This window comes from Oenanthe melanoleuca, chromosome 10 (genome assembly GCF_029582105.1).
Source record: "Oenanthe melanoleuca isolate GR-GAL-2019-014 chromosome 10, OMel1.0, whole genome shotgun sequence".
Classification (NCBI taxonomy): domain Eukaryota; kingdom Metazoa; phylum Chordata; class Aves; order Passeriformes; family Muscicapidae; genus Oenanthe; species Oenanthe melanoleuca.
The window spans coordinates 6,212,707-6,226,277 of record NC_079344.1 but is presented as its reverse complement, the minus strand read 5'-3'; the positions used below and the strand labels follow the sequence as shown (position 1 = coordinate 6,226,277).

General features: G+C 39.9%; 1 protein-coding gene across 4 annotated transcripts in view; it reads right to left on the bottom strand.

Moving 5' to 3' along the window:
* LOC130257478 (tropomodulin-2) overlaps nt 1-13,571 on the bottom strand; it is a 34,094-nt gene that overhangs the window by 12,317 nt on the left and 8,206 nt on the right. For 2 of the 4 annotated variants that reach the window (XM_056500025.1, XM_056500023.1), the window contains exons 2-3: nt 11,361-11,562; nt 9,528-9,684 (exon numbers count right to left, since the gene is read on the bottom strand). In XM_056500025.1, coding sequence (XP_056356000.1) covers nt 9,528-9,684; nt 11,361-11,531 — 328 coding nt within the window. In that variant the 5' untranslated portion in view covers nt 11,532-11,562. Of the gene's footprint in view, nt 1-9,527; nt 9,685-11,360; nt 11,566-13,571 lie in introns of all 4 variants that reach the window. The other 2 variants (XM_056500026.1, XM_056500024.1) reach the window with 1 other exon arrangement.

The window sequence follows — 13,571 nt, the reverse complement described above, 5'->3', positions numbered from 1 at the left end:
CTTTAAGCAAGTAATCTTTTCAGAAAATGCTTCAAGAAGATAAAAGCCTTTGTTGGGTGAAAGGTAAGAACCATTTTAACTGTGACTGCATTGGGTGACAGCAATTAAGGACAGCCATCCCAGCTTCTTTCATCCCAGCAGCAAACAAAAACCAAGTGGAAATCTGGGGTAAGAAACACTCTGCAAAGATAGGTCAGTGATGCTCTCCAGATTTAATGGCAGCACAGGTGGTCAGACTCTCTGTGCTGCCATCTAATCTGAAGAGCTGATGGCAGCTTCCAGACACCACTGACCAGGACTGAACTTTGTGCCAGCTTAAGGAAAAAAGGACAAAAAGTCATAAGGAAAAAAATTCATTACTGTGCTGGAAGCTAGAAAAACAAAATCAACCAGAATATAAGTAAACAATCAATAGTGAGGAATATTGTCCATCAAGTGTTTTCCTTTCAGATCACTGGTGGCTCCACTGAGTTCAAGTATTCAGTAGGAATCCTGCTGATCCTTATCCTGACTGATAACACTTGCTCTGTAGCAGCACTCTCCACAGATGCTTGTGGAGACAAAGCATCTGCATCAGGCAGTGTGATGCTTCACAGCCCCAAAGAGTCACACTTTTAACAAATACTGACCCAGGTCTGTACTTTCATACATAACATTATAAGGGGACACAGCACATTGAGTTTGGACTAAACTGGACACAACTTGTGGTGTAGTTGGTCTTTCTCTAAGGAACTTGGATAGGTGAAGGTCAAGTATCTTGCACAGCAAGAAATCAAGGGGTAATGGAAACCTCATACCTTTTCTGTGCAGTTCACATATATAGGAATACAATTTTAAACATTTCTTTCAGGCATATGTAATCCTTGGATAACAGCCCAAATCTCATTGAATGTGTATGTGATTCCCAATGATAGTTTCATTTAATGCATTCTTGGCAAATGTTTTACAAAAATAATTCTATTATTGGTTATATGAAATATTTAATGGGGCAAGGTCATGTCAAAGATAGTAATATATATCCTTAATGTATGTGGGCCTTGCTGGCACCCAGTGGTGTTTTAAAAATACTCTTTTTACTGCTATCTAGATAAGAGCATTCCACTGTGAAGAGATGCTGTAGTACAGCAGATGGAGGTTAGAAAAACTTCTATATTTAGCACGTTATTAGGAATTCATTACCTGTGCACCAGCTACAAAAATATGTGTCTGTTTGTAGACACCTGTCAACCAGCTTTCCTTCATTATTTAAGGACAGAGTTTAAAGATTCAGGAGATGTCTCCTAGTCCCACATCTGTACATTGTAAATTTATTATGCAGTGCATCATGGAATTCACTGACAAAATAAAATATGGATTGTGGCTTCCTTGATTCAATGGTCCAACTTAAAACTTATTATTTGGATGAAGGCTTGGAGGAATAGTGACATTTTATTATTATAAAGTGAGATTTATGAAGAAAGGCTGCTGCCCTTGGTGCTCTTTATATTCACACTGTGTTTTAGAAGGTACTTTATTATTACTTTATTCTATGTGGTATAATTAATGTTGGCTGTGTTATCTTTTGCCTCCAGAATATGCAAATGTTCTGTGCTGTCTTAACAGCTTAACTTTCAACCAATGAAAAACACGGTGACAAAAGTTCTGTTTATACATAACTTGAGGTACTTTCTTGTTAACAAGACAAAAATAACCACACTTCTGTATAAAAATAATATATTTCTTGTTTAACTGCAAACCAAAATGCAATTGCAGTAAAATATAATTTTATTTTCACACAAGCATGGAAACCCAAAGTGTGTGGGGATCCCAAGTGCTTTCTTCCAGTGTGAAATTTTAAGTGTACATCACTGCAATTCTCCCCCTCTTTTGGCCAAACTGGGGTAAGTGTCTGGATAATGATTGAGGCAGCTTATTACAAACCAGGGATTTCTGAGGGTTTTGTCTTGGCTCAGTTTGACAGCAGACCTACTCCTTTTCACCCACTGCTAAAACAAGACTTCTATTGAAACTGAAATATGATATGGTTCATGTTTTCCTCAAAAGAGACTATGGGAAACAAGATCCATTGACAACCAGAGGGAGGGAGGATTCAGAGAAAAGCACTACAGAGAGAAACAGAAATGTGGAACAAGGTAAAAGGGAAGTAAATTCTCTATAAAAAAGGAAATTCACTGGGAACAATCATGCAACCATAGATGTCATTTTGCCACTTGGTTCACCCAGATCTCTTTTCATGCACTGTGCAAATGCTCCCAATAAAACAATGCTGACATTGTTTTAAATGTCAGCAAAGCAAGGAAATGAGATCCCCACCTTCTTATATAGTAATAATTAACTACCATATGCACATCTACAGCAGGATTTATTAACTGAGCAGGGAATTGCTTCAAGTGTATTTTCCTGAAGTGAGTTTTTTATTGTTATATAAGGAGGGGGAGAAAAGGGAATTTGGATAGTGCAGTTGGTAGGATTTTAGTAGCAAGTTTAATCTAAAAACATTTTAGGATTTCACGTTTGTTTATAATTTGCAGCATTTGGAGCAGCATTTCTGGTACATCTCCTCTATTCCTTCCTTCTAATGTCATTTGACTTTTATGAATAAATATAAATTGCCACCATTTTTATTTTAGTATTTATTTATATTTAGTATGTACTTGGTATTTATTCCCATCTTGTACAAGTCATAGTGGTACAAGCCAAAACTCAATAAAACACAGAGCAATGGACAATAAACCCACTTATATCAGCTGTAGAAAAATCTCCTTTTATTTAAAATCAATTTTTAAGGATATTTACTTAATTTTATAACACAAATGCATTTTCTGCCATATTTGTAAAACAATAATGTGCTTTTTTTTTCCTATAAAGTGTAGCTCATATAATTGTACTTTCAAGAAAATGCCTGGTTTCTTACTACTTCTGACTTCTCAATGAATCACTGACTACAGTGAGTGCCTGTTTGTTCTCAATTACAGAATGCTACACTGACCTTGGGAGTGAAATTCAATAATCCTGGAAATCTGCCTTGCATAAATCACAGCCACCTGATTCACTTTTTCCATTTTACACTATTCTTTTCTGTTGAGGCTTTCTTAAACCCCTCCCTACAAATATTCTATAAAAATGGAGCTAAAGTAGTTCTTACCAAGAATAAATTTGTATTATGAAGAAAATAGGCCAAGTTCAAGTAAGCATGAAGCTGAAAGCCAGTGTTAATAAAAATGCAGTATCCTAATTGTTGCTGTTCTGTTGTTCTTGGATTATGTGTCAGCATATTCTACACCTTAACAATTATGACAATGGAATAGGAAGGCTGCAAAGATAAGCATTCCAAAGTTATAAAATCCATTGGGCATAAACATAAAAAGTGAATTTAAATTGCACCAGTATCCTTGACTTTGACCAGCATGCTGTGATCCTGCCACTGCAGCAACACCCTTCAAAGAACTCACCTGGAAAGTATACTTGCTCAAACAAAAATAAACTAAAGCCAACCTTTTTAAAACAGAAGGAAGCCTGGAATTTCTTCAGGCCCTCACATGGATTATCACAAGTTAGGATGCAGTGCTCTGGATTACCTCCTGGATTACCCACTCCACCAAGCCAGCAGAAAGCTCTTATGTCTGATGTGGAATGGTAGTACAGGAGGAAGAAACTCAAACTGTGCCACTGCACTTCCTCCTGGACATCAAAGATCCTTCAAACATGGGCAGAGCTGAATACCACACTAGTTATGTTCCTTTCTGGCCTCTTTTCTCCCACCCAACACATTCTTCTCCTCTTTTCCTTCCCTCATTGCTCCCTGTGCCTTCCCCATCCCCTGTGTCTCCTGGCTTTGAAAATCTTTGAGTCCTGACCCTTCCCACCACCTCTCTTTCTTCTGCCCTCCCTTCCTTTCCACTGTTCTTCTCTACAGCTGCTTTCCCCAGAGCTGCCACATCTAGTCCTTCATCCTGGAATATTCACACAGCAACTCCCTCCCTCCACCTCTGCCCCAGCCTCTCTGCTGGCTCTTAACCCTTTTTTCTCCTTAGTTGTCCTAAACAAGGAAGGGGAGCTCTGTCAGAGCAGGAGGGAGTCTCCCTGCCCTTGTCCTGTGTGACAGGAACCTCTCAGATGAGGAATTTCAAGAGCACCCCAAGAGCCCAGGATGCCAGGTCCCTCTGGGCATGGCTGTGCTGCCACATGTGCCCCCTGCACAGGGGCCAGGAGCTCTGAGCAGGGGCAGTATTTGGAGAACACTACAACAAACTGCATGTACAAGAAAGCACAATATTTTGAAGATGCCAGTATATTTCCCTGGGGATTCCAAAGGGCATACATTTCAAGTCCTCTCTTCAAAGCATGGAGGCACTGCAGGTCATAAAAAAACAGCTGGAAAAATTTACTCTAGATGGATAAAACAATGTGTTTTCTCCTAATCTTGTTCTTGGAAGCAGCTAAGTCCTTTTTGCTGACACTTTCCAAAAATTCAACTCGAGGCAGCCTCTCAGCATGGGAAATTTCACTGTGAACTGTGCAAGTTTGGCAAAGTCAGGAGCAACTAAAAGAGAGTCTTAGAAAAGCAAGCAGTGAAAGGCACTGGCTAAGCATTACTGTCAGCAACTGCAATGCTTTCAATGCCTTAAGAGACAAACATCAGCTCTAAATTTAAGCCCTAAAGAATAGGAAAAAGGTGGCAAAAATTTTAACAAACCATTTAAGCACTGGGGGTGAAACAACTGCCAATCAATCCAAGAAAGATGGTGTGTGTCTATACTAAACCCTAACTTCTGAAAGCAGTCTGTTAGACACTGGAATTGGAACTCATTAGCATCTGCTCTAGTACTCTGACCTTCTGAAAATGTCTGTCCTTATTACTGGTGCTGCATTGATACTCTGCTTGGCACAGCACCACAGCAGAGATGGTCTCTGCCAGAGCAACTGAAAACAGAGGTTTGGCCTAAAGTTCTCTGGTACTTTCTTCCCTTTCCCTTTTATCATTCAGCTGAAAATGTTAGTATTTAATCACATACAAGCATGTCCTCCTTCCCTTTCCAGCCACAAATAATAATAGGCCAATCCACTGGAGTTTTTCCATGACTTTGATGAGAACTGGATCAGATCCAAAATGAATTGGTTTGGCAAAGAGCAGAAGACCTTGTAGAAAACAGGGACAGTGGTGAAGGGTTGAAACAGCAATTCTTATAGCAACCTTTCATAGCTAATGACATTTCACAACAGAAGAACTTTTTAGAATTATGTTTCATTAGTGCCATACAGTTCAAGAACCCTGGGAACAAAGCAGAAGCAGCAGTGCTGTTACCAGTTTCTGTCTGTGTCACAGCAGGACTCAGCTCTTCACTGAGCTCACATGTACAGACTGCAGAGGAAACAGCCCTGGCAGAGCTCTGGGTGCTCTGGACCTGCACTGCCCCTTATCTTCCCCACCTCTTCTTTTCATTCCTGGCTCATGCATGAACTTGAAAATGATACTTCACATGGAAGTGATGGAAGTCTGACAACCACTGTCCCAGCTATCTGTGTTAAGTGCAGAGGGTCAGTCTAAGTAACTTCCACAGATCATCAGGTTCTATGTAAGGATTTCTTAAACATCTGTCCTAAGTAGGAACAAATCCAAAATACACAAAATAAACACTTACAAACTGCCCATCACCATGGCCCCAGCTACCAGCCCTTACTCTTCACCTCCAGTGCTCATCAAACCTCACAATGGGCATTCCAATGAAATACCCATCCCTGACCTGCATGAGGGAGGATGTGGGCAAAGCAGTTTTAAAACATTGCTCAGTGGCCAGCTCTGGGTGTGTGCCTGTGGTCATTTCAGCCCTGGTTTGGGCAAACTTTGGGTCTCCACTGAAATCTGAGGTTTATCCCATACAGTTTTGAATCCTTTTGTCCATCAATTAATGAAGCACATTACCAAGCTGCAATACGGCAGAGAGCCAAAGCCCTAATGCATTCCATACATTTGACTGTTTTTGCCAAACATCTCCATCCTCTTGAAACCACAATTACAATCAAAAACAAGGCAATTCCCTGCACAAACAGCCTCCCCATCTAAGGCTCATATTTAACACTTCCTGTGTTTTAACCATTCTGGATATCCCTGTCAGCTCTGGAATTTGTTTTGGCTTGTTTTCCAGGACAATCAAAACCTTATGGCTGTTCAGCATATAGAGACCAACACAGGCAACTGAGTTTTGTCCTTCAGCAGCTGCTTGGTACTGTTTCTTGGTCAAGAGCTCTCTAATAAAATATTAACAACAAAAAGAAGAGAGGCAGTCACAGTACATAAAAAATCATGATGTAACACAGACTAGTCTGGAAGGAGGATATTTTAAATGTCACCTTCTGTTCAGCTCATCAGTGAATTTCCAAGTTTTAGCTTTGTATGATAACTGAAAGAACTGGTAGAAAAATCACTTTACATTTAGTAGAAGCATCCCACTTCCTAAATCTGAAAAAAATAAATGCTTTCCTAGTGGCACACAAATATAACACAAAACACTGACAAAATTTCAAACAACACTTGACATACTCTAATCCTACTGACACACAAATATTCTTAGGTCATAAATTAAATATCAAATGGCAAATTGGCATAAATTTCTCCCAAATATACACACCTGGATGCATTTTAGAGCTGCTTGAGAATTTAATTTTTGACTAACAGAAATAGCATCAAATTAATTTGGGGTTATTTACAGAATGGCTACATTATTGTGCTTCTAGAGTGTAATGAAATAATTTAACAGAAATCTATGTAATATAATCATATAAATATTTACCAATCTGTAAATGCACCTTAGAGACCATCAACATCCAGAAGGTGAAAAATAAGATTTTCCTCAAGGGATATCCTTCTTTAGAATTCTTCTGAGGACACATTTTAGAAATTTAAATTATTTTTCCCAAACTAATTACTGAGCTTTGGAAGAATACTAATTATTCTCTAATTAAAGCGACTTTAAATCTAGCATGTAGTATCAGATCTTGAAAATGTCTTTCAGTATTGCTTTGCTTCTTTGCATGGGAAATATCTTCTTATAAATGTAAATCAAGTAATTTATATTTTTATACAGCCATCCTGTTGTTATTTTTTTTTTAATTTGAGAAAGTGAAAATAAGTAACTCTGCAGTTACAAGCATGGATTCTAAGACCCAGGAATAGCCACACATGGACTTTGTACAACATTCATCACATTTCACCAGATTCAACCAATTAGGAGGATTATCAGACAATCATGGGAGGATTTCAGTGCTTTTGGCAGATGGAGATTTCAGTTACATGTTTTATAAAGCTCAGCTTCTGCACTGCTGGAAGTCTGGTGGTGTTTTTGTAGGACAGCTCCTGCCAAGCCACAGAGGGGCAGCAGGACTCACACTCCAGTACCAATTCAGGATATGCCAAGCTCAAAATAAACAACTTTGTTCTCAAAGCCAGCACTCTTAAAGCAGCACAAAAAATGACACTGTGCAGCCCATCAGTTCTCAATTGTCAAGGTACTGGGCCTCATCAGATCTCAGATTAATTCAATTATTTCTAACCAACAAAGAAACAAAGGGTATTTTTATAGCATTTGGCCTCTGACTTCAAAGAAAATGTAGTATAATTCTGTGTGTTTAGATTGTAATTGTAAAATGACTGCAGAAATCACAGAACACATGGTTGTTTTAATTTGACTTAATCTGATAAAGCTGATACTGAGGATTTTGCCATGAATTTGTATTGTACAAAGAACAGAGGAAATTAAGGGAATAATTCATTCAGCTAAAATGCTGTCGTTACATCATAATTGTAATAATTCTTGAAACTGTAATTTTGAAGGAAATTAACACAGTGAATCAAAAACCAAATGAAGAACAGCTTTAAATGCTAGGAGGGCTGCATTCACTCTGTGCTCAGGGGGAAGTGAAATGTGTGGTTGGTTGTGTTTGCAAAGCAGTGGTATTTCCACCAGAGACACCAGGAGCTAATAAGCAGCACTAATAAGCACTTTAAGGGCATCTGGAAGCAAATGTAGGAACAATACTGTTTTAGCTTCATCAAAAGAAAACTGAAGTGGAATAAACAGCCCAGGCCACACAGTACCACTGTCAGGGACAATGCAGGGACTCATTTTGCACAGATCAAGGGCCAGCCCTATGGGTATATACAATTCCACACACTGCTGGCTTTTGTGCACTGAAGTTTCAGGCTTATTTGGAGATCTCAGATATAACTATAGAGAAAAATGCAAAATCTTAATCTGAAGTCTGTAAATATCAGTAAAGTGAGACTGAAGGTGTTGGTATAAATAATAGGGACCTGCAAGCAGTGACTTGTCCTGCTCTGACACAGCAGTGTGTAGGAGGCTGGAAACAATTGGCAATAAATCCATATTACAGTAAAGTGCCTTCCTTCCTGCACAGTGTGTGCTTGACCACTCCTGCTGCTGGCAGGATCTCTGCCCTCTCACTGTGTGTCACCGGGCTCACAATCAGCCCTGGGAAGGGCAATGAGAGGGTGTTTTGATGGGGGAAAAGGTAGGTTAAAGAATATGCTGCATGGTGAAATGGCACTCCATCAGATCTAGCTGAAAAATGTCTCATTTGTCTGAAACCACTGTTTCAAAGTCTGAGAACACAATGTAATGATGGTAACGACTTCTGGCCTATGAAACATTGTAAAAATAACATTTTACATCTTAGGTAAGGTACATAATGTAAAAAATGTTGCCCTTGACTTTCTTGAAGTATCTGCTTCCCCTTAGCAGATACTGTTGAAATAATGGCAAATCCATTCCATAGCCAGAAATGGACCCAGACATGGGAAGCTCCTTCTCCAATGAAGGGGTTGCCTCAGGCCAGGCATTTTTGTCCACATTTTATAAACAAGGAAAAGGAGCTAGTGGTGCTAAAGGAATATTGTTTGTTTAAATTATGACTGTTCCTGCCCTGAGGTTATCCTAACAGTGTTAAAATTATTAGAATTAGGTTTTCCTGTTTTTCCCCTTTTTTCCTGTAGCTGTAGGACAAGGGTAGCAGGGAGAGTGTCTGCATGAATAACATTGCCAGATGTGCTAGTAAACAAGTGGAAAAATACTTATTTTTTTGTAGCTGCATTCCCTGAGTTACTTATAGCAGTTGTAGGCAGGATTCACTCAGAAAGGCATTTATGTGCTTCCTCCTGAATGCAATACCCCTGCATATGCCTAAGCAAGGAACAGTCCCTGCAGGGCTGGTGAGGGCACCTTTGTGCTGGAGTGCACCCAGGGGCACTGGCTGACCAGGAGCAGGGACTGAGCCCTTTGCTGGACTGGTGCTCCAGTGTCCCTGTCCCTCTGACAGGTCATTAACCAGCCACAGACCATGGAGCTGCCCCTGGGACCCCAGAGCAGCAGACAAACCAGCCTGCACTCTGCTCCAGCAGCTCTGAGCCTTGCCCTGCCCAGCCCAGCCCCACTGCTGTGTCCCAGCACATCCCACACAGCAGCAGGCACACCTGCAGCCCATCCCCAGGGCCAGCCAGGGGTGCACAGTACCTTTCTTCTCCCCTGTGAAGGGCACAAAGTCCTCTCTGTCCTTGTGCTCCAGCGCTTGCTTCTCCAGGTAGGAGAGCAGGCGCTCTCTGTCGAAGGGGCCCGTGGCAGCCTTGGTGGTCTGGTCCTTCTGCCGAAATCCAGCTGGAAGCAGGGCATTCTGTGAGAGACAGGGGCATGGAAAGAGAGCAGGCAGCTTCACACAGTGCTCCAAATCTGGCTTTTAAGTGAAATCACTCTTTGCTTAATACTCTTTGGTGACAGCAGTAATACACATTATCTAAATGTAACCACAAAACCCAGTATATTATCCAATCTTCTTGATTTATTACCCATTAATATTTGTATTAACCATATTTACAATCACAGCACCAAAGAACTAAGTAAGGTCAGAGTCCTTTGTTATACTTATTATAACCAGAGTTTGCAGTCCAGGTATATAGACAAGGATATGTTTTCTGTACATTTCCTTCTATTCCTTTACTCTTTTTCTCTCACTAAAAAAAATTCCTTTCATTCTAAAGCAGATATCTCTCAGACTTCAGAAATGAATGGCATTAAAGAGACTGGTGAATGAGGTAGACTTCAGCTATTCAGAGTATGAGGAAGCCTGCAGATAATTCCCACTTTCAACACATAGCTGTGGGATCCTGTGATTTCATCTGCATCCTGTGACACAGGAATATGCACAAGGTCCCCACATTTCAGTACAGGAAATCCCAGAAAGAAATACAGGTAGGTGGACCTTGCAGTGGCCAAGGTGTTGAAGGTGTCCCAGAGCACTTCAGAACTTTTCCTCACTGGCCAGAACATGCACAGTAAATCTGACCCATGGCAAACACCCTGAGAATTCTGAACAAATCCAGTGAACTCAAGTCACCAGTTATTTTACTGTGCATGCACAAATGTCCCAGTGTGCTCCAAATTCACTGCACATATGTAGCATTAACTACAAATGCATCATGGCCTGATTTATTTGGTTAGTTGGTGTTGCTTTTTAATGGTTTTCTGTTTCTCCATTTGAGATGCCAGATACTTGAAAATACCATAAAATGAAGAAGTGGCAGTAGTGTAGAAAGTGGCAACATGGAAGGAGAGAATAGTAAAGCCCCCATTAATTTCCAGGCAAAGTGGTGCTATAGAACTAGAAGCTATAAATCTATTGTGTTTCTCCAAATTCATTTTGCCTCCAGATAGAACATTTTATCTGCCAGTTTTCAAACTCTTACATCAGTTTGAATATTTTTGGGTAGTTATAGTCACAATTCCCTGCATGCTTGTGACTGTAACCATGTAATTGTAGGATCCAGTGGTTCTTAGACCAGAGATCTTTAAATTCCTTGTGAGAATGTCTTCAAATATCCCAATTATTCTTACTCTCTGGGACAGTTGTGTAGCTGAATCCTATTTTTCTCAACCATGTCCAAATATGTTCTCTTAGCTAAAAATATATGTGCTGAACGACACGGTCAACAGATTTCAGAAGTTCAAAGGATCTGATCTCCATAAACACAGGTTATGTTTGTTTATTGCTGTGCTCAGAAATAGCAGCCATAAAAAGCTTCTCATTGTGTTGCAGTGTGCCAACATGATTAAAGATTTAGATTGCAGACAAGCTCATGTCTAAATAGACATGGGATAGATCAAGAGCACAGTGGCTTTTAGAAAAGTAGCACAGCACAGCTGGAATAGAACCAAAATGTCTGTAGCTGAGCTGCTCATACTTTAGGGTACACTGTCACAGTACACTGGTACAGAAGGCTGTAACAGAACAGAAATAAAAACTGCTGCAGCATGTGGCATTTCTAACAGCAGCATTGCAATTATCACACTAACCTCAGGATCAAGGTCATCCAGGACATGCTCGAGCTGCTTCAGTTCATCCTCTGAGAGCTTGCTGAGTATTTCATCCTCGTTGATGTTCTTGTACTTCTCCAGCTCCTTTCTGAAGGGCAGAGACATGGCTCCTGCTGCTCTGCTGCTGCTGCTGCTCAGGATTTCAACCATCCAGGGCCACTGAGCTCCTCAGCCTCGCTCACTGCTAACAATAAAGCATTGTGAGGATCTCCATCTAGCTGAGAGTCCTGGAAAGCCCACGTGCTGAGGGTCACATTGACACTTATTAATGAAAACAAAGCAGCAAGATGTCCTGGCACAGCACAGGGGGTGTGGGATGTCCTGGCTGCAGCAGCCAAGGAATGGCAGGATGGGATCAGTGTGCTTGGGGGCAGCAGCAAACAGCAGCTTTGAGACACAGATAAGGAAAGTATTAGCAACTTTTCCTTTTTCATAGAAATATAGCTGGTTTATTTCTTTTGCTTGGAAACAGTATCTGTTTGCTCTTTTGGCCAGGAGCAAAGGAAACTGAGAGTCACAGACAACAGTCAACACTGACAAACAAAAACCAGAATGTAATGCCTTGAGGCATTCTCTCCTATCCCAGCTTTGCTGGTGGCTGAAAGCTAACCCACATCATCTTGGCTGAGTTTTTGGCACATTCTGGTTACCTAAGCATCTTTCAGGTACACTGGCAGTCTTACTTCAGCATGTTTGGATACTAATGATAGCACTTAGCATCAAAATTCTTGGAGTGAGGAGATGCTAGTTATAGCTCAAAATATTTGTAATTCAGTCTGCTGCATGGGGGACCTGCAGAAGTTCAAAACAGTCATGAAAAAAATATGAACTTAGTATTTCACGAACTCTTGCAGTTTTAAAACTCGAATATGTTTCCTTGTTAGATGATCCCAACTGACTGGGAACAAGAAGATCTCATTTGCATGAGCACAACAGTCATTGTCATATTATCTGTCATATGACAATATGACAAAGGACTCTCTGTCTTTACTTGCTCTTTTTTTTTCTTGTCCAGAACAAATTCTAGAATCAGAATCAACCTGCAAAGGGATGGAGTGGAAGAATGAGTTTAAGATCAGAATCAGCATTAACTGGGGACTTGCAGTGTGCTCCAGGCCCTCCCCAGGGTGCCCACAGCAGCAGCAGCACTCTCCAAATGACACAGTCAGCTGTGCAGTTTTGCAGCTGAGTTTTTGCATTCACAAATTTATGGTTGATATGGAAACCAGCCAACTGGCACCTACCACTGGCTTATGTATCAACCCCAACCCTAATTTCCTTTGGCCAGGTTTTTAGTTGTCATAAGCTGATAAAATCCATGTGGGTTCTGTTGCTTGCCATATGAGCTAGAAGCCTGATTTTTGTTTTTCTTTTCAAAATCCAAATGAAAATATTTCATTTATTTAGAAGTTTCACTATTCAAATAATAAATATTAAAACATATCTCATTTTTCTATTTATCAAGAAGACTAGAAATCAGCAACCTACTGAAAGGGAAGGGAATAATCAGTGAGTTTACAAATTTGAAATATCTGGAATTCTATGATTTCTGCAAGGCACATTAAGCCTTGACCTGAAACACTCAATTATCCAATTCCAAGAAAAAACATTATTTTGCCTGCACTTATTTTTTTCTTTATTCCTGCTCTGTTTGTGGCTGCTGTTTTCCTAGCACAACATCATCATCATCATCAAGCCATTCCAAATGTCAGGATAGAATTCAACCATTCTTTAAATTGAGAGTTTGTTTTAGGGAGGTAGTTGGCATCTGATGTTTCACAAAGTTACAACTATTGTGAAATTTTCTTATAATACCAAAACTTCATCATATGTGATGAATGAGGGGGATATTTTGGCCAAAAACAGTACAAAAGAACTAATTATTTTGATTAAGAAGAGCACTAGTTTGATTTATGTTTAATTCATGTAATTTTTTTTATCAAAATTGCTCATTTGATATTGAAAGCATTTTATTTAAAAATTATATTTGTTTAAACTGTAAAACCAAATTGAGCTGCAGTACAACATACTGCACTAAGGCATCAGGTGCCTTCTCTAAGTTCCTTTGGATAAACTCATTACAAACATAACATTCCAGCTAGCAGTCATTAACTGAGCTAAAAAATTTCTTTGAGGGGATTACAGCTTTTTAAAACTATTTAATTTTAAATGGTTATTTTATTGGAGTTT